The sequence below is a fragment of the Zea mays genome, chromosome 10 (genome assembly GCF_902167145.1).
Source record: "Zea mays cultivar B73 chromosome 10, Zm-B73-REFERENCE-NAM-5.0, whole genome shotgun sequence".
Classification (NCBI taxonomy): domain Eukaryota; kingdom Viridiplantae; phylum Streptophyta; class Magnoliopsida; order Poales; family Poaceae; genus Zea; species Zea mays.
Genome location: NC_050105.1, coordinates 34,106,536 through 34,128,038, shown reverse-complemented (window position 1 = coordinate 34,128,038; position 21,503 = coordinate 34,106,536). Strand labels below are relative to the sequence as shown.

At 40.4% G+C, this 21,503-nt stretch overlaps 1 protein-coding gene across 3 annotated transcripts; it reads left to right on the top strand.

Moving 5' to 3' along the window:
- The first annotated feature begins 3,448 nt into the window (after positions 1–3,448).
- On the top strand, positions 3,449–15,484 carry LOC100282075 (uncharacterized). Of its 3 annotated transcripts, NM_001154988.2 has the most exons (10): positions 3,495–4,134; positions 10,720–10,801; positions 12,067–12,161; positions 12,323–12,394; positions 12,477–12,556; positions 12,642–12,738; positions 13,297–13,344; positions 13,428–13,496; positions 14,076–14,216; positions 14,938–15,481. In NM_001154988.2, exons 1-10 carry the CDS (start codon positions 3,715–3,717, stop codon positions 15,304–15,306), a joined length of 1,473 nt encoding a protein of 490 aa, NP_001148460.2. In that variant the 5' UTR covers positions 3,495–3,714; the 3' UTR covers positions 15,307–15,481. The 3 variants fall into 3 exon arrangements, with proteins under 3 accessions (XP_035818939.1, XP_020400638.1, NP_001148460.2); XM_035963046.1 differs by lacking the exon at positions 13,297–13,344 and having other exon boundaries at positions 3,449–4,134; positions 14,938–15,484; XM_020545049.2 differs by lacking the exon at positions 14,076–14,216 and having other exon boundaries at positions 3,449–4,134; positions 14,938–15,484.
- Positions 15,485–21,503: the final 6,019 nt, after the last annotated feature.

Sequence of the window (21,503 nt, the reverse complement as noted above, 5' to 3'; positions counted from 1 at the left end):
TGTTTGTGAAAAGATTGTGCATGGTATGGACAATAGCTAGAGAAGGATATCAAAAGGCTGAGAAACAAGAACAACACTAACATTAATTTTGATGCACTATGTTTATACTAAAAGTTTGCCCAACAAAACTAAATATTCACCTGGGCACCAGAAATCTTTGGCCTTTTAAGGATATATACCAGTGATTCACATGAACAAAGCAATGACACTTCCAATAGCAAACTGCACCATTGTGATGTTTATAGGGTATGACAAAACCTTCAGAACCTGTAGAGCATAGGGACAATTTAGAAAGTTGTATGATTTACTGGTAACTATTGTTGATCATCAAGTATTTATCCAAAAACTAACTAAAAGGTGACATAATCTACATTAAAGAACAAAGAAAGACTACAATTACGAATAGGAAATTTACCTCTTCGTGTTTACTCTTGTCTCGTTTATGATGTCTATCTTCGCTCCGCTCCCTCTCTCTAGACTGTCACATAAGGGAACGAAATGAGTCCAAAGACATAATAGTTGCCTGCACGGCTGCACATAAAAACCTAAAAGAAAACATCTGGCACAAATCACTGGATCAGTACCTTTCTTGATCTGCTACTCTTCTTATGTTTCTGTGATCTACCAGATACCTCACGGTCGCTGTCATAAGAGCTTGTGCTGCTACAATGAAAATAACATACTTCAGTATGAGAGAAGTAGGAAGAACCTCATGAAAATACAAGTTTTCCTTTATTGAGTATGAAACAACAAAACAACTATGGCAGTTGCTAGTTCAGGACACCATGTATATGTCCACCAAATTTTCATAGTTGCCCCTAATCAGTCTCCCCTAAATTGACTGCATCCAACTAATCATGAAACCATCGTTAGGTTTCGACTGCCTTACCTAACTATTTCAAATATACTCTCAAACACTAGGGCCCGTTTGTTTCGTTGGAAATGAATTCTATTTTAAATAATTATAATTTAGACAAAACTAATTGAGTTACTATATTTATTTATTTATTCATGTAATGCATTTTTATGTTATCCTAAATCATATTAGATAGATAGTTATACGCTACATTTATGTTATAGAGAAACAAGTAACATGTAAATCTATAGAATTAATTTCCATCTCTCACCCCATAAATTTGAGATAGGCTTATATATACACTTTGGAAAGTTGTGGAATATCACATTCTAAAAAATAGCCTATTGCATTAGTTAAATTCTAATTCCTTAAAATGAAGGGAAACAAACGGGCCCTATATGTATTCTGAGATGTGGAGTTCCTAGTGAAGTGATGTACTACACACCAAAATCACAGCTTATTGCCTAATATAACATTCAAATATGGTACAATCCTATTCAGATAAAAATTGTTTACCTCCAATCCTAACATAGCCTCCAATGTCCAATCAGAGTTGGAATTTGAGACTGGTTGTACTCTAGTTGTCCAATCAACAAGGTTTATTTTACTTTTCTGCATTAAGTTGGAAGCAACATGGAGAATAAATTGTTATTATGGAGATATGTGGGCAAATATGCTCAACGCCTTCTATATTCCTCCTGATCACATAATTATCTAGTGGTACAAATTTCTATTTTTCCTCTTCTAGCTACGCAAAGGTAAAAAAGTAAAGTTAGTCAAAATCTTTGTCACAGGTTGCAAAAAGCGTAATTTAGTTTGAATATATAGAAAACAAGAATAAAGTAAGATCCCTGACCGACTCTAGCATTAACCTAAAGTGTTCCATTCAACTATAATTGTTAGACTGTAAATGAACGTCCCACAATAGCTAATATCTTATGATCGTAGGAAAAATCCATGGATAAGATATTCACTCTTTATCCAAGCAGTGCAAAAAAAGTTTGGTGATGAAATGCTTTTAAGCGATACATACCGCTAACTGGAGAACATGACCCAATCAAAACAGCAGCACCAACCCCCTCTTCATCGGCAACAACATTGGGCATCATGTGAAATACAGAACATAGACACACATGCACATGGCCTCCCGGTCCAAAATACACACAAAGGTGCAACTATAGGTCAGGTAATTTTAGAATAATTGACACTATGCACACTTGCCCGAGGACTATGACAATGTATAACTATTTGATAGACATGATCTCTGAATGACATGTCCTACCCTTCAATATTGCCATAAATTGATCCATTCAATTATATCAACAATTAAATGAAGAAACAATTGCAAGCAGCCCAAAAGGCTCTTCCGCAAACAAATTAGACAAACAATTAAAGAGCAATAAGACAGATAAAAACATACTACTCGACAACAGGCAACATAGAGCCCAAAAGAAAGGTCTACAACACGCTTCTTCGCATCAAGTAGAGGTACACGACCAAATTTAGAAAAAAAATCAAAGAGAGAGAGAGAGAGAGAGAGAGAGAGAGAGAGTCGTACCACGGCTCCTCGTGGATTTGCTAGTCGAGGGTCGGATCTAGGATGAAGAAAGCGCCAACGAACATCACGTGCATCGAGAGCACCATCAATCTAAAACATTACTTTGAAGTCTGTTGGGCCCGTGAGGAAGTTCATTAGTACTACGAACAAGCAGCAGTTGCAGAAATATCTATCAATATCACATAGGCAGGTCGACAGCCGTTAGAGGTGACCACTAACCACGAGCAGTGTGTTTTCTGTACAAATGCTAGATGGGTGTAGCATTATTCATTGTGTCAAGAGCATTTGTATTTGGTGGACCTCCTTCTTGCCCTTGGTCGACAACACCCTATGCAGTGGCTTCATAGGGGAGAAGCCGAAGTAGCATGCCTGGCGCGGTGGCGAGGGGGAGACGGAGGATGAGTCGCTCCCCTTGTCCTGCTCCCACAGCATCGGTCGCCGACCCAAACAACTAATCTAGGTCGTGGTGATGCCGACGAGGTGGTCTGGTGGTGCTTCAACGCCAAAGCTGGGGTCCACGTGTCCATAGTGAACGACAAACCCCGAGGCATCTTGATCGGCATCTCGCTCACTCTTCTCCGCCCGTGTCTGGGACATGCCTTCTCCGATGAACGAGCGATCCGATCCACAGATAAGATTGGCGCCGCCCTCGTCGACTGCTACGGCCGCGACAACTTCTCCAGCGACTCCAAACGCGGAGGGCCATGGACCCGCTACGGCGGAGGGGTGGGGCAGGATCTCGGGGAGGGGCTGGATCTCATGGAGAGATGAGAGAGGGGCAGGGCAGTTGAGGGAGAGTGCGAGAGAGGGAGGCGCCCCTGCGGTGTGAGGAGCGCTTTCCGCCTACACGCGACAGGAATGGAAGAACATGAAATAAGAATAAAAATGACAAAACATTGAATTATAGACTACTACTTGCCTAAATAAGTAGTAGTAAATATTTAGAGATATATTGTTATAGCTTAATTTTTTATTGGTAATCTAAATCTTATAATATATATATATATATATATATAATATTTTAGACTATTTTTATAGACACATTGCGGCAGATGCTCTTACATGCAAGCCCCAAGCCCCGAAACCTGTGAGGGTCAGTACTATAAATATCCGATCTCGTCGGAACCCTACCCTTTTGAGAACTCCCCTTCTCCGCCACTACCGAAGCCCTTGTACCCCTCACCGCCGCCGCTGCTGCTAGGGAGCTTCCATCCGCGCGCGCCTACAACGAGAGCTAGCAGCGGTAGCGGCCGTTATCTTGTCGCTCCGGCTCCGTTCGTGTACCCAAGTCCCAGCCTAGATGCCGCAGATGGAGGGGTCCACTGATCAGATCGCCGCCGGCTGGTTCGCTAAGGAGCCGGCTTCCGAGCGGCCCGTGGGCTTGCCGAGGACCGGCTCTTCCAGTCGCCTCAACGCGCAGGCGCCGGAGTTCGTGCCGCGGGGGCCGCCGCCACCGGCGCCGGCGGTTGTGCTGCCGCCTCCGCCGCAGGTGATCCGCATGTTCGCCGCGCCTCCCCCGCCGCCGCGTGGGGGCTTCTTCTCCGCGCCGCAGCCCCGGCCGTTCGAGTACTATGCGCCTATCGGTGAACGCAGCGGATTTGCTGCCAAGGAGCAACAGGCGCCGGAGCTGGAAGCGGAGATGCTCCCGCCCGCCGCGGTGAAGACGGAGCCGGTGGTGGATGGGCTCGACGACGAGGTGGTGCACAAGATCACCAAGCAGGTAGGTGTTGTTTTTCCGGTTTCATATGTTCAAACCAAGCCGATTTGGAATCATATGTCGGGAATCTGTTATTAAATTAGTTTTCATATATGTTCAGACCCAGCTGGTTTATGCTTGTTTTTGAGCGTATGTGAAGAAATTTTGAAGTTGTATTGGTCAATACTTCAATTTTATCTGTTGGAACCAACACAGTATAACTAATAACTAAGGTCATGTTTGGAAGCAACCTAGTTTATAAGAATCCAGTTTCTGTCTCCGGTTTCTAGAATCTGGTTTATGAAAAAAGCTGTCTAATGATGTTTGGAACAATCTCAGTTTTTCATAAACTAGTTTTAGCTAGGAAATGCTAGCTTCTTGTTTTTTAAAAAACCGAGAATCCAGTTTCTATAAACTGGGCCATAAACTGATATGTTTGGAACCACATGTTTTTATAAACTAGATTTTTAAAAACTGGGTGCTTCCAAACAGGCCCTAAGACAGTGCAGTACTGAGTCTGTCCAAGTTATGTGAAAATGTTAGATCTGCATTTGGGTGTTGACCTAAATGTTCTGAACATACATTATAGTTTTGCTTGCTAATGATCCCCTTTAGGGCATGTCTTCGATGTGTTTCCTTTGATACTGTCATGCGGTTGAAAAAATTAAGAATCCAGCCATTTGTTGTTGTACTTATGCTTTCGATTGAGGGAGTCATTCCTAGAGCCTATTTGCAGAATGTTGTTTTTTATGAATGGAAAAAGTAATATTCCAGGAAAACTGGGTACTTTATCTAATCACAAATATATGATTATCCGGTTTTGTCATAAAGTTTGTCTAACAATATGAAGATTTTATATAAATTGACCTCAATGTATTTATTATGAGCATTACTTGCAAGCCAAAGTTAGAAGTGTTTGGCTTAGGACCAATTTGGATGGACTTATTTGTGATTAGAGGGGTTATAGTATGGAGGAGCTAGATAAAAAAGTATGCCCATATTCTTAGATGGTTGGTACTCCCTCAAATAGCAATTTGTTTTGTCTTCTCTAGATACATACTTTTTTATTATGTATTAGACATAGTCTATATGTAGGTGCATATCATAAGCTATGTATGTAATTGACTTACAATTTGGGATGGAGGGAGTAGTAGTTAACTAGTTGATGCCATGCTGTCCATCTTTTGGTTGTGCAATGTACTTTTGCAACTGCTCATGATTTGTCATATTGTTACTTTTCATTATATTTTGTTGATGCATCTTCTACGATATTTTTTAGGTAATTGTTTAGACATTAAAACACTTCTGGCACCACAAACATTCTGGTCTGAGTGAATTCCTTGTCAGCATGTTCAATCGAACTTCTAAGACTAAATTTGATCATGTGATGCTACTGTAAACATTTGCTAATCATGGATTTATTAGCTTAATAAATTTGTCTAGTCGTTTAGTCTTTGACTCTTCATCTATGTAATTAGTTTTGCAATTAGACTACATTTAATACTCATAATTGGTGTTCAAACATCTGATGTGACACGGACTAAACTTTAATCAGAAGAACCAAACACCCTACTGCCTCTTTTCATGTCAACTTTGGCCTTCCCCTGCCTCTCTTTCCATTAGTATCACGCCTTAGGATCCCACTACACACTCGTTTCTTTGGAGGTCTACGTTGGATATGTCAAACCATCTTAACCGGTATTGGACAAACTTTTCTTTAATTGGTGCTACCCCCAGCTTATCACACATATCATCGTTCTTGGCCACAAATTCAACGCAACATACAAATTTATGAAACACTTATCTATTGAACATGTCGTCTTGTGTAGGTTAGCATTTCACACCATATAACATAGCAGGTCTAATTGCGTTTTATAAAACTTGCCTTTTAGCTTCTATGATACCCTCTTTTCACATAGAATGCCAGATGCTTGATGCCACTTACACCCACCTTGTTTTGATTCTATGGCTAACATCTTGGTCAATATTATTGTCTCTATGCATTGATTCTAAATACTAAAAGGTATCCTTCCTGTGCACTACTTGGTCTTCCAAACTAACATCTCCTTCCTCATGTAGTAGTGCTGAAGTCATATCTCATATATTCAGTTTTAGTGCACTACTTGGTCTTCCAAACTAACATCTCCTTCCTCATGTAGTAGTGCTGAAGTCATATCTCATATATTCAGTTTTAGTTCTACTAAGTCTAAAGCCTTTGGATGACTAATCTTTTCAATGGTGAGAACGAGATTATGAACACCCAATTGGATGACTCCTTTGATGATTTAAATAGATACTTTGTACACAGGATTTAAGAATCAAAGGTCTAAGAAGTTGTAAAGAGGATGAAAGGGGGCAAGTCGATGGGCCTGGATGGTATCCCAATAGAGGTGTGGAAATGCCTTGGGGATATTGATATTGTTTGGCTAACCAAGTTGTTCAACCATATTTTTCGATCAAACAAGATGTCTGATGGGTGGAGGAGTACATGTTCAACCATATTTTTCGATCAAACAAGATGTCCGATGAGTGGAGGAGTACATTAGTACCAATCGTCAAGAACAAGGGAGATATTCAAAGTTGTACCAACTATCGAGGGATTAAGCTCATGAGCTACACTATGAAGCAATGAGAGAGAGTTATTGAGCATCGCCTGAGAGGAATGATGCATATCACCATAAACCAATTTGGATTCATGCTTTTAAGGTCAACCATGGAAGCAATTTTCTTAATAAGACAGGTCATGGAGCGGTATAAGGAGCAGAAGGACTTATATATGGTTTTTATCGACTTGGAAAAGGCCTATGATAAAATACTTAGGAATCTCATGTGGTGGGCATTAGATAAGTATAAAGTCCCAACAAAGTATGTTAAGCTCATCAAGGACATGTATGACAAGGTTGTGACTAGCGTCCGAACAACTGATGGTATATAAATGTTTTTCCGATTAACATAGGACTACATCAAGGTTCAACTTTGAGTCCCTATCTATTTGCCTTAGTGATAGATGAGGTCACGAGGGATATACAAGGAGATATCTCTTGGTCTATGCTTTTCGCTGACGATGTAGTTCTAGTAGATGAAAGCCGGGAAGAAGTAAATAGAAAGTTATGACATCAGACCCTAGAGTCAAAAGGATTTAGAATAAGCAGGACTAAAACCGAGTATATGAGATGTGACTTTGGTACTACAATTAGTAAGGATGGAGATGTAAGCTTGGGAGGCCAGGTAGTACCAAAGGACACCTTTCATTATTTGGGATCGATGCTACAGAGAGATGGTGATATTGATGAAGATGTTAGCCATAGGATCAAAGCGGGGTGGATGAAATGGCGTCAAGCATCTGGAGTCATATGCGACAAGAGAGTGCCACAGAAGTTGAAAGGAAAGTTCTACAGGACGACGATTAGGCCTGCTATGTTATATGGGGCTGAATGTTGGCCTACTAAAAGACGACATATCCAACAACTAAGTGTCGCAGAGATGCGTATATTGCGTTGGATATGTGGGCACACAAGATTGGACCGAGTGAGAAACGATGACATACACAATCGTCTAGGAGTAGAGCCAATTAAAGAAAAGTTTATTCAACACCGGTTGAGATGGTTTGGGCATGTCCACCGGCGACCCCTAAAGGCACCGGTGCACAGAGGCATCATAAGATGGGACAATAATGTGAAGAGAGGTAGAGGATGGCCAAACTTGACATGGGAGAAGGCAATCAAAAGGGACTTGAAGGAATAGAATATCCCAATGGAGTTGTGTTTGGATAGAAGTGCTTGGAAAGAAGCTATCCACGTGCCCGAACCGTGATTAGGTCTTTTCCCTTTTAGTGCTGTCAAAAGCTTTTTCCCTCCCCTTTCTCTCTCTTTCTCTTTTTGGTGACTTCTTGTTGGGTTTCAACTCTAGCCTATCTCAACTTGCTTGGGACTAAAATGCTATGGTAATGTTGATGTAAGTCTGAAACCTTTGGACTCTAGAGTCTCCTGCCACAATTTCAGTTTCCTATTTACCCAAACTGAGTTGGTTAGGTAGTTTGAGTAGCACTATTCAGGTCGTGAGTTTGACTCCCCATCTGTTTGTCCCACGCTAAAACAAAAGTCTAAAGACTAGTCCCGGTCGTGGCTGTTCTCACATGGGCTACAATGGTGTTGCGTATGGGTGGGTCTAGGGTTCGGGTGTTTTGTTGACCTGTGTGAGAAGATCTTAATTCAAAATGCTTGAGGGCTGTCGTACCCCTGCAGATCGAGTTTTTTTTGTTTACTCTTGCCTGGCTCTCAACTAGCACTACATCGTTAGCAAAAAAAATACACCAAGGGATATTTCTTTGTATGTTTCATGTGATCTCATCCATCACCAAGTCAAAAAGGTAAGGGCTCAAAGCTTGCCCTTGATGTAGTCCTATCCTAAACAGGAAGTCATCCGTGTCACCATCACTTGGTCAAACATTAGTCACAACATTGTTGTACATGTTCTTAATGAGTCCAACATACTTCTTTGTAACTTTATATTTGTTCGATGCTCACTAGATAACATTCCTTTCTATTTTGTCATAAGTCTTTTCTAAGTAAATGATAACCACATGCGGGTCCTTCTCCATATACTATTCTATCACTTGTCTTATTAAGAAAATGTCTTTCGTGGTTGACCTTTGAGACATGTAACCAAATTGGTTAATAGAGATCATCATTATTCCTCTCAATGCTTGATAACTCTCACCCATAACTTCATAGTATGGCTCATCAACTTATTATTATTGTATGCTTTTCCACTCATCAAACATCTTGTTTGACCGAAAGATATGGTTGGACAACTTGGTTAGCCATACTATTCCGTCCTCGAGGCATCTCCATGCCTCAAATTGGGGTACCATAAAGGTCCATCACCTTACCTCCTTTCATCCTTTTCAATGCCTATAACCTCATTCTTGTATCCTATGCACAAAGCACCTATTGGTGTCATCAAAAGAGTCATCCAACTGGAAGGTTGTGTCCCCATTTTCCCATTGAACAATTTGTCAAAATACTCTTACTATGCATGTTTGATCTCATCCTCCTACACCAAGAGGTGCTTCGTTTCATCCGTAATGCACTTAATTTGGTTGAACTTCATTGTCTTCCTCTTACAAGACTAGCCATCCCATATGTCTCTCTCTTGCACTCAAACTTCGATAAAGATCCTTGTATGTCTCATCCTTTGCCGCACATACATCTTGCTTTGCGGTCTTCTTTGCTACCTTGTACTTCTCGATGTTATCCACACTCCTGTCATGGTACAAACGTCTATAGCATTCTTCTTCTTAATAGCCCTTTCCACCACCAGGTATGAGGTATCTTTAGCTTTGCCTCCACTCCCTTCGATTGCTCTACTCACTTCTGATGCCACCTTTTGAGTGCAGGTTGTCTTCTTCTCCCATATGTTGTTTGCATCATCTTCCTTTTAAGTGCCCTCTTTGATAGCCCTTTCCTTGAAGACTTTTGACAGCCTTTCAGTTTCCACCGCTTTGTTCTAGCGAACTTGGCTTATTAATCACTATAGCCACACACGTGAAAATGAAAGACCGTCACCATACGCTTATGTTGAGAAACAACACTCCCCAGGTATCACCTTGCAATCAAGCAACTCCAACAGTATTGAAAAATTGCCAAAAACCTGGTTTTGGGACCTTCTAAAAACTGTTGGACACGGAAAAAATATGCTCACCAACAGTTCCATTTTATTCGTTACTAAAAACATACACGTTGTCTCCTAGACACACTGGCTTGGACAAAACAACTCGCCGCCATGGCTGGCCATCCCAACACCCTAGCTCACACCTAGAACTTTCAAAATGGAATCTTCATTGCCTGCTCTACCTTCTAGTATTCTCAGATCTGTAACTAGTGACCGGAATCCACTTCCGATGAGCCTCCCAGGCAGCGGCAGTCAGGCCGTGGCTGGCTATCCTGACTGGCACCATAATGATCCAGAACCTGCAAAATGGCATTGTCTGCTCTATCTCCCATTATTCTCAGAGATCTGGTGCAGGTTGTGGCGGCTGTGGTCAGGGGCAATGGAGAGCACTGAGGAAAAAACAGATAGGGGGTATTGGTCATCCGCGTCTATTTCTGCTAGATGCCTCCAAGTGCGGATAAATTGGGAGTTAGGATAAGGAACTGTTGGACCATTGTTTCTTTCTATCATGCCAAATAAACAAGATTGGGAGTGGGTTTACCAAACTGTTGGAGATGCTCTAACCTGAAGATCCTTAACGTGTTCATCAATCAAAGTGCCTCATTATTTGTCACATGTAGACCAGGAGATTCAGCTTGAGTTGTGATGCAGTATAATGCTGCATGGTTTCGTGAGTGCATTTCTTGGAGATATGGAAATGCAATTGTTGTTTATTATAATGATTTGACATTTATCTATTTAATAATGAATTAATGACATCAAATTTGAAATATTTGTGATGCACTGGAATTGCAAAATGCAAAAAATATTTGAAGTGCTAGAAAAGATCCAAAGTGGATAGTGCTTTTTAGTTGTTTAGGATCATTTTCCTTCTCGGCTTTTTACTAGTTTGAGTTGAATAACTTAGCATACAATTTGCATAATGCTATTTTGTAGGTGGAATACTATTTTAGTGACATCAACCTTGCTACTACAGAACATCTGATGAGATTCATTACCAAGGATTCTGAGGGATTTGGTGAGTTGTATATTTGTAGTTGAGCTACATTTTTAAAGGGAACTTCATATTATGATGATTGGATCTACATGTTCCTAGTTTCTACTAGCGTCTTTTAAAAAAAATAAAAACAAAAACCAAAGAAATTGCATGAGCAAATATGTGTTGTGGAAATGCGTATGTTGTGTTGAGTTTGTGGCCATACAAGAAGGGATCAAGTTCAAAATGATGATATACGTGATAGGCTATGGGTAGCACCAATTGAAGAAAACTTTGTAACAAAGGTTGAGATGGTTTGAACATATTCAACGGAGATATCTAGAGGCACCAATGCGTAGTGGGATCCTAAGGCACGGTATCAATAGGAAGGGAGATAGGAGAAGGCTGAAATTGACATGGGAAGGGGCAGTAAAAAGAGACTTAAAAGGACGAAATATACCTAAAGATTTAGTCTTGAATATGAGTGCATGAAAAATAGCTATCCATGTGCTTGAACCTTAACTTGTGGTTTCTGTTGGGTTTCAACTATGCCTATCCCAACTTGCTTGGGACTAAAAGGCTTTATTGTTGTATGATTACTTATACTTGTTCCATCTCGTTACTATGACTTTCTCTAGCAAAGAGAAAAATTGAGCTTTATTTCTGAAGCAAAAGGAGGGAAAGCATTGGTTATTGGTGATTTACTGTGTGCTCCTTAATAAGGACTGCCCCATCCTTTGTTTTCAACAGTGTAGAAATCTTGAAGGTGCGAGTGTGGTTCTTTCTTGTACTCTTGTTTTGCTATCTTCTATTAGTGAAACGATAAGCAGCCCTCATACGTATTTGAAAAAAAAAGTGCAGAAATCTTGTCTGGTCAAGCAGTAAAAAACTGTAATACTGTATATTATGGCCCATGCAAGGTTATTAAAACGGTAAAACGTTGGAACGCTCATGGGTGAAATTTCGACTTTTAAACGTTTAAACTTTGTTTAAACATAGTTTTAAACAACACAGGAAAAATACCAATACATCATAATTTCAGACAATAATATGAAGTTAAATACCAAAATAGAGAGGTTAATGGCTTATCAAAACTTCACCCATGAGCTGGATTGAACCTCAAAAGTAACTAATAGACTGGGCCCAAAAGTAGCTAATGGTCTAAAATGCATAAAACACTGCGTTTTACAGTTTAGAATGCCAAAACGCTAAAACGTGGTTTCAACCTCTAATTAGTGTTTTGACGTTTAAACGTAGTTTTAATAACACTGGGTCCATGACTAATTTTCCTTCTTTACAAATCACAGTGCCAATATCGGTAATTGCTGGCTTTAAGAAAGTAAAAACTTCTGTGCGCAATAATGTGATGCTTGCTGCGGCTCTCCGAACCTCATCAAAACTTGTGAGTCTATCATTCTCTGTTCCCAACTGTCATTTAAAGACAGCATGGTTCTTTGCTTTTAGCATCAAGTATACTTCATACGAAGGTGTGAAATATCAACTCATATGTACTGATTTTGTAGCAAACCTCATGTATATTTGCTTAAATTGCTCATGTTTCAGGTTGTAAGCGATGACGGTAAGAGAGTCAAAAGGCAGCAGCCATTTACAGAATCTGATTTGCAGGAGCTCCAGGTATTAACTGATTTCTCTGCATCAATTGAGTTATTTCGTAAATTTTAGATTGCGGACTGATCCATTTGATTTCCTCTGGTAGTCCCGGATTGTTGTAGCAGAAAATCTTCCTGGTGATCCCTCCTACCAGAATCTTAAGAAGATATTTTCAGCTGTTGGAAGGTGTCGTTATTGTAACATGGCAGCACTTTCATATCTTTTTCCTTCCCAGGATCATTAGAAAAAGTAATATTTTGTCATGTGCCAGTTTGATTTCAATCCGAACTTGCTATCCTCAGACTCCAAATGGCACTGGTCCTGCAACTAATAGATCTTCCAAGTTAGATATGCTTTTTGCTAACAAGGTAACTGTGAATTCCTTGCTTCAGTATTATTTACTGTTTAGTAATTTTCTTACATATTCTTTTAATTATTTATATCACTTTAAAATCTTCCAAATAAATTCTTAACATGTTGTGAGTCAAACAAACCATGTGTATGTATGGTGCACCAATTTTTCTTTCAGAGGATGACAATTACTTTTCTAGAATAATACTTTTATTGCTACATTTACTAAATGGAAAAATTTTAGCATCAATTACAGATATGCACTTGTCCGTTGCTACAATTGATTCAGTTAGCTATCAAAGGAAGTCCAACTACTCAAGAATTTTCTAGTTTCCTTCACTGATAAAAGTTTGTTTATCTATGCCTATTAGTAGTACTCGGGAACAATCCTTTTCCTTCAATTTTTTACAATGTTGCAGCTTTGTGAAAAAAAGATTGTTACAAGTGTCACATGATTGAAGTTATCAATCCAAACTTGAATATTTTTTAATCTATACTTTTGCTGCACATGTGATTTTTTCATTAGCTCATATTCATTGATTTACTGATGAGATAATATTGTTCCTTTGAAATAGCTGCATGCTTTCGTGGAGTACGAAACTCCTGAGGATGCTGCGAAGGCTGTATGTGTCAGTTCATGTTTTAGATTGCTTGCAGTAAATATGCATTTTTATGCTATTTCTTAACATTGGTTGGTTTCATGAAGATTTTGGAGCTCAATGATGAGAAAAACTGGAGAAATGGGCTTAGAGTTCGGTTGCTGAATACTTGCACGGTAATACTGTTTAACTCTGCTGTGTAGATTTCACCTTTTGGTCCATCTTGTGTGTTCAAATCATTAAACTTCCACATGATCGAATTGGAATATCTTTTTCCTTCAAGTAAACAGTTATGATTAAACCTTAGGTGCTGTTTGGTTCACCCAGTGGAGCGGGGCGCTGCCTATGTATTCTTCATCTTTTAATTTAATGGGGCACAGTTCTCCTGCGTTTTTCGAGAAAAAATGTAATCAGGTCCCGCTGCTAGCGATTACCGTGTAACGATTGACGCCTTTTGTTTGGTTGCCAGCCGGTAGGGTAGGGGTATCCGATTGCGGTGGGTTCAGAGCGGTATCGACTTTGTATAGAGCGGTATCTAATTACGCTATGACCGGATTACTGGAGGGCCGAAACAAACACGAAGCAATGGAATACGATACGGTCTGTAGTCGAGTACCATTACAATATCCAAACCAAACGCCACCTTAGATGTATTCCATGTCTTCGTACTGTACTGCAGTTTGGTTCAAGTTTTTGAAACTTATGTGCCCCTTTCCTTCTTGTACACTTAACTTCTAATGTTTCTCCTGATTTAGGTGAAGGGGGCAGGCAAAGGAAAAAACGGAATGAATGAAACTGATGGAAATAGTGAGGAGGATGTCTCCACTTTGAACCATTCTAACGAGAAACAGTTTGAACAATCCTCTCAACTGTTAGATGTACTGCCGGAACACTTGGTAAGATACTGTTGTGGGCCTTCTTTTTCTAAACCCAAAAAATAGACTAGAGCAAAAAGGACCTATAATTTATTTAGTGCCTTGACATTTTGTGAAGAACCATTTGGGTGACGATCCATTACCACCCCTACATAGAATACGAGTGCATTTATACTCGTGTTAGATACCATCTGATTTCAAATGTAGGTCATTTAGGACAGTAACATGGCCTTCTATATGACAAAGGACTTTTAACATTTGTTAAAATATACCATTCTGAATAGTGAATTATTTTTAAGGAAGTATTTTCAATGATGCTGTTGGTAGATCAACCATGTGTTGTGACTTTTCATATATTGATAAAGCAAAGATGAAAATGTTTGACCAGATACAATTCTGAAACAACCTATATTTGGAATCATGTACGTTTGAATAGGCCGGTATCGATTAGTAGTGTGGAATCTGATTATGGTTGGACTTGAACAAACATGATTTAACATTATCATTTACTCATTACATTATAAATATGTGAACCAAACAACACCTGAATAGGCCGGTATCGATTTCTAGTGTGGAATCTGATTACGGTTGGACTTAAACAGGCATGATTTAACATTATCATTTACTCATTACATTACAAATATGTGAACCAAACAACACCTGAATAGTTCATGACTCTTCATCCTTGGAAGTCTTGAAGGTGATAAAGCTTCCCGATAACTAAACATTGGGCTGTGTACAGTTTGATGAGAATTTCAACAAGGAAGTTCCCAAGCGCGGCAAAGGGCGCGGTCGCGGTGGCAGAGGGCATGGGCGTGGCAACCATCAATATAACAATCACCATCACAATAACCAGCACCACCAGAACAACCAGCCGCAGTACAATAACCATGGCAACAACCACCTTGGTGGGAACCGTGGCAGCCTTCACTCTGTTGGTACTACACCGCATAACCTGATAACCAAGCTTGAGCCGCATCCGCAGCTGCCTATTGGGGCCAACAAGCTTCCACCAGGCCCCCGCATGCCTGATGGCACCAGGGGTTTCACCATGGGCAGGGGGAAGCCACAGGCTGTGCTACCTGGGTTGTGTGCTGTTGGTGTTGAGTGAGGCATGCAGATTGCTGCTTGTATGCTTGTATTGTATATCTTTGTGGTGGGAGTATTTGTGCGTCACACTTTGTGGACACGGCGAGCTGTCAAAACCAGTATATTACATTCGCTTTGTAATCGTGTATCTGGCAATTTGGTCGGTTGGCACGGGTATGAATCAATTTTTTTTGAAATCAGTATCTATCATAGAAAAGGACAAGCACACTAAAATGTAGCGTGGTGATTTAGGGCACGTTTAGTTTGTGGCTAAATGTGCCACACTTTGCCTAAGGTTAGTGGTTCTAATTGAATAACTAACCTTAGTCAGAAAAATTAGGCAAAGTATGACAATTGAGGTAATGAACCAAACATGACTTTAGTCTGCCCTCCTATTGCGTCATTTTGTTGTCATTTCCTAAAGCAGTGACAAATAGTTAATTTTTCTGTCAGCTGTTGACGTTACGCTGAAGTCTAGGATGTGTTTTGTTTGGCTTTTGGTAGTGATTTTTTGCCCTCTAAAAGTCAAATCAAAAGGCCTAATCCAGCTAGCGATTTTTTTCTTCTAAAAATTGGTTTTCTCATGGTGTAAAATTAAACCCACCTTTGAATATATTTTTAACGGGTTTTTAGACGGAAAAGCTTTACAAATGTATAAGTGAAAGAATCTTTAGCGGTTATCACCAAATGATTTAGTTTTTTCATTGCATAGAACAACATTTTTTTAATCTTTTTTACGGTCACATACCCTTTCATATATGAGCCTTCATGGAATTCTAGTTTTATATTTAATTATATTTAAAACTTTTACTAAGTTTATAGAAAGTATATATATGTTCATAACGTAAAACATATATACTATATAAATCTATCCTATGCTGAATCGATATTTATTTGGCATAACAAATATTGATATTTATGTATAAACTTAGTTATACTTAAAAATAATGTGGTTTAATACTATGTACTCCCTCTATCCTATAAAAATAGTCGTTTTAGCTTTTTTGTTTTTGTCTATATTCAAATAGGTGATAATGAATCTAGACATATATACAAAACATATACATTAAGTGTTGTATAAACTTACTAATTTGTTAAAACGAATTTTATTTGTTAAAACACTTGTGCTAACCACCGTAATAGCAACACTCGTGTTTCGTCATTTTCTAAAGTAGTGACAAATAGTTAATTTTCTGTCGGCTGTTGGTTACATTACGCTGAAGCCTAGGGTGTGTTTTGTTTGGCTTTTGGTTGTGACTTTTGTCCTATAAAAGTCAAATCAAAAGGCCTAATCCAGGTATCGGTTTTCCCCCCTAAAAATTGGCTTTCTCGTGGTGTAAAATTAAAACCACCTTTGAATATATTTTTAATAGTTTTTAGATGGAAGAGCTTCACAAATATATACGTGGAAGAATCTTTAGCGGTTATCACCAAATCATCAACATCAACATAGCCTTTTAGTCCCAAGCAAATCGGGATAGGCTAGAGTTGAAACCTAACAAGATGCAAAGAGAGAGAGAGAGAGAAAGGGGAGGGGAAAAGCTTTTGAGAGCATTAAAAAGAAAAAAAGGTCTAATCACGGTTCGAGCAGGTGGATAGCTTATTTCCAAGCACTTCTATCCAAACACAACTCTATTGGGATATTTCATTCCTTCAAGTCCCTTTTGATTGCCTCCTCTCATATCAAGTTTGGCTATCCTCTACCTTTCTTAACAATATTATCTCGTCTTATGATGCCTATGTGCACCAATGCATCTGGGGTCTCCGATAGACATGACCAAACCATCTCAACCGGTATTGAATAAGCTTTTCTTCAATTGGCGCTACTTTTAGCCGATCGTGTATGTCATCGTTTCTCACTCGGTTCAATCTTGTGTGCCCACATATCCAACACAACATACACATCTCTGCGACACTTAGTTGTTGGAGATGTCGTCTCTTAGTAGGCCAACACTCAACCCCATATAACATAGCAGGCCTTATCGCCGTCCTACAACACTTGCCTTTCAAATTCTGTGCACTCTCTTGTTGCATAAGACTCCCGATGCTTGACACCATTTCATCCACCCCGCTTTGATCCTATGGCTAACATCTTCATCAATATCACCATCTCTTTGTAGTATCGATCCCAAAAAATGGAATTTAAAAAGAAGAGTTATCGAAATTTGAGTTTTGATGGAGGAGTTTTGGATTATATAACCATATGAATTAGAAAAAGAAAACGAAAAATAAATATTCCTAGAATGTTTCAAAATTAGAATATTTTGGATTATTTAGACAATAAAAACACAATTATATTTTTGAGTGGAGTAATAGGATATATTTTTGGGCTGTTCAGGAATAGAGGTTCAAGCTAGCGTCAACTGTTCCTGCCTACGGTGTCAAATAAGACACAACAACTAGGTGGGATTGTAAGGAAAATGGACCCCGATCATTTGAATAAATGATTTTGATGTTTGATTAGGGATGACAATCAGGCGGGTAGAACGCGGATATATGTTTCGCGTATCCATACCCGCGAGATAAAACTCAATCCATACCCATACCTATTTACGCTCGTGTGTACGTATCTATATCCGTACCTGTACCCGCCGGGTATCCGTTATCCAACAGATATCCGTTACCCGCCCGAGACCGACTGACCGAGACCGAGAGGGCGAGAGGCAGAGTCGCAGGCAGCAGGCTGTTCGCTTGGATCTAGGTCCTGGGCCGCTTGGACGGTTGGACCTTGGACTGCTGGCCACTGGCCTTGCCATGCGGCCTTGCTATTGCTAGTTGCTGGTGTAACACCCCTGGTGTTACTGTCACTAAAACTTGAGCATAACATCATGAGCATTAGCATATCATGTGTTTGTCACACCTAGAGTGCATTCACTAGGTAAAAAAATTCAAATATATTGTACCGATATGACTTGATGTGTAGTTAACTCTAGTGAAAAGTACTTAACCCTAAATCTGGGCTTATGGATATAAGGGGAGCCCAAGCATGAGAAAACTTCAAAAGATATGAGAAATGACCCTAAGATATCCCCTTGGAAGGACTTAAGTGGCATCAAAACCCTAGAATAAAACCCTGAAAAGACCCCTGGAAAACTCTAAATTGGAACCCTAGGGGGCTAAGTGTAAAATTGGTGCACTTTTGGACCAAAGTGCAAAAACCAAGGTATTAGGGTACCTCAAATCATATGTTTCACACACTTGAGGATTTGCAAACCAAATTATGAGATTTGGGCTTATTTGCAAAAAGACACCCTATACCTCTCATGTGCCTAAGTCCAAAATCAGTTGAATAGGGCTGACTTTAGAGCTCTATATTTCTAAATCTACAAGGAATTTGTCCAGGGTCAATACATCAAACTTATAGAGCTACTAAAGGAGTATAACTTTGGTTAAGTCATCAGGCATAAGTGCTGTACAAAAGATGGAGTTAAATGGACTCCAAGTACTGCTGTGAGTCACCCCTATAGCCTGAATTTTTACTCACAGTGAGATTTGATCAACTTTGGACTCGATTCAAGCTCAAAGGAGTGGGTAAATGAGCCAGGTCTCTATAGTCGATTTGTAGCTGGATTATAGGGCTACAACTTTGATGCAGAGGGTTGGTCATGTCACTGTATGAAATTTGGAGCTAATCACCCTGCAAGTCGGTCTGTCAGGCACTCTGAATAGGCCTCCAATGGTACAGTGCCACACAAATATCAACAGGTTCAGGGAATATCGCCGCTTGTGACCTTACGCCGCGATTGACGCCGGCGATGTGATTCGTGCTTACTGGTGCCCGGATAACGCCTCAGGGTGAAAAGATCTTCACTGCGGATGAGCTTGAAACGCTATTCCGTCCTATGCCGTGCCCACTTGCGCCGACGACGTGGCCAAGCGGCCGTCACCGGAACTTGCGCCATTCACCGCGGTTGCGCCACGCCTCAGGCCATTTACCATGTCGCACTAAGCCGTTTAGATAGCTGGGTAGTCACCGGTAAGCTCGCCACGGTGAAGGCCACAGTATCACCTGCGCCAGTAACTTTCCTTCTCTCCGGCCGCCGCGCGTCTTCTCCAAATTGGCCGCCACCGCTCATGAATCCTATAAATTGAGTGTGCCATCGGCTCTGCTAGGTAGTCAAGCATCTAATACACCAACCCGTGCCTCAGATCGTCCACCAGAGCTCCCCAATTTGGGATTTCCCCCAAATCGGTCAAAAACACCGCGTGTGTGAGCTCGTCGCGGTCAGCGATCCACAGGTTCGATCATGCCTTTCTCGCTCTTGTTTTAGCATCCTTGTGTGCTTATGATACTTCTCGACCCGGCCAATTGAGCTAGAACTCATAGGATCACCGGGAACGTGACGAGTTGTCCATTGATCGCACGGCCACCGTGGGCAGAGAGATTAGGGGCTAGAACCTTGAAATTGGTTGGGGGGAAAGGATTATTAGAGGTCGAATTAGGTGTCAACAACTTCTGAGCACCGGTCATTGCGTATCTTGGCCGGTACAAGCTCGCCGGAGCTACTGCTCCGCCGTTCTGTGTCGTGGACCTGGCGTTGTGAAGGAATAGAAGTGCGAGGGTCTTGGTGCAATTGTCAGTGACTCAGGAAATAGTGCTTCAGACTCTTTTCAAGTTGTTTAAAACACCAGGGGCCTTTTCGCAAAGTCATCAGCACGGGCGCGCGCGGGGGGCATTTTGCCTATCGTGGGCCGTCTCGGGCCAGATTAAGCCCACTACTGTTGATACTTTCCCTTTTTCTTTTTCTACCAGACTTAGGAAATCCATAGAAAATTCTAGAAAAATGCTAAAAATGTGAGACCAATTTTGTTGGGCTCCTAAATTTCTATAGTAATTAATAAAAATAGTTTCAGGTTTTTTAGTCCAAACAAGGAATTATGTAGTATTTAAAAGGGCTTAAACCTATACCTCTGGGATTTTAGAAATTATTTAATAACTCCAAAAATCACTAAACTTTTTGGATAAGCTTAATATGGTATTTAGAACCCATGAGTGAAGTTTGATTTGCTTTGGACATTGTTTGATCCCTAAACCTAAAACCCTAGTCTTTTGGGTAATGTTTGCCCTCTGAAGTAAAGAACTGACACCAAAAACCCTAGTTCCCTGGAGTACCGTGAAGGAAAATTTTATTCAAGATACAACTTGATAAACCTTTTCTATTATTGCATTTTCATAAGCATTACATGAGCATTCATGGTTATATATGGTTATATATAAAAAACAAGGAAGAAGTAGAGGTTGAAGAAGGAAGAGCTACACCACCACCTGAAGACCCACCTGCTGGGAACGGCTTTTATTTTGACATTTGTGGAGCAGAGCCCGACTCTCCTATAACACAAGGCAAGCCCCGGTGCATTTGCCACCTCCTTGCTGTTTTAAAATCTTTCTCCCTTACTTGATGAATTAGGTGATAGGAGTTGTGTGCTAAACAATTGATGCATTTCCTTCCTTGGAAGATTGATTACCTCTCCTTGATCACCTGTTTTTTAAAAAGTTTTTTTTTCTAATGCTTAGCCTTGCTCTAGAAAAACAAAATGTTTTGTTTTGACAAAAATATGATGCTTCAAGTGGGATGGGATGTTTTCAAAAATAAAACTTGATGGTGGATCCATCAGGGCCTTGATGGGTTCAACATCGGAAAAGATGTACCTCTGTCAGGTACCAAACTTTGGGGTTGAAATAATAAAGCTGAGACCGGGCAGGTGACTTGCACGAGAAGAGAGTCTCGGTGTAGTGTCTCCGTCTGAGTCGTTTAAGGACCGTGTCGATGTAGGCCTGCTGACCGAGGACCCTTTAACTGGTCACATGCCTCATCATGGGTAAGCTTTGCCTCGGGTAGACTAATACCAGAATAGGACAACACGCAATGGGAGTGGAGAGATGGCGAGAGTAGCGTGTACCCTCCGTGTCAAGAGGCTGGACAGTGGTGTATCTGTGCTCTCAGTTGGCATGAACCCGATTTGGTCTTAAGAACCCCGGTGGCGAGTTGACATATGCAAGGGTTAAGTGCTACATATGTCGTGTGATTGGAGATCCTTAGCTGAGTATTAATCGATTCAGATCGCCGTTACTTCTCGGACATGAACACTTGGTCACTGACTTACACGTAGCATTCCAGTAAACTTAAAGGGATGATAAAAGATGGCTAGTATAGGCCAAGTGCTTGAACTAGGGTGGAAAGAACTCTAGTGACAGGTAATGACTTAACTTGCTAATAA

Excerpts from the sequence above, each read along its gene's own strand:
- LOC100282075 (NM_001154988.2), top strand. The coding sequence starts at position 3,715 with ATGCCGCAGATGGAGGGGTCCACTGATCAGATCGCCGCCGGCTGGTTC. Across the intron at positions 4,135-10,719 it reads TGCACAAGATCACCAAGCAG|GTGGAATACTATTTTAGTGA; the intron begins GTAGGTGTTGTT and ends GCTATTTTGTAG. Across the intron at positions 12,739-13,296 it reads ATATGCTTTTTGCTAACAAG|CTGCATGCTTTCGTGGAGTA; the intron begins GTAACTGTGAAT and ends CCTTTGAAATAG.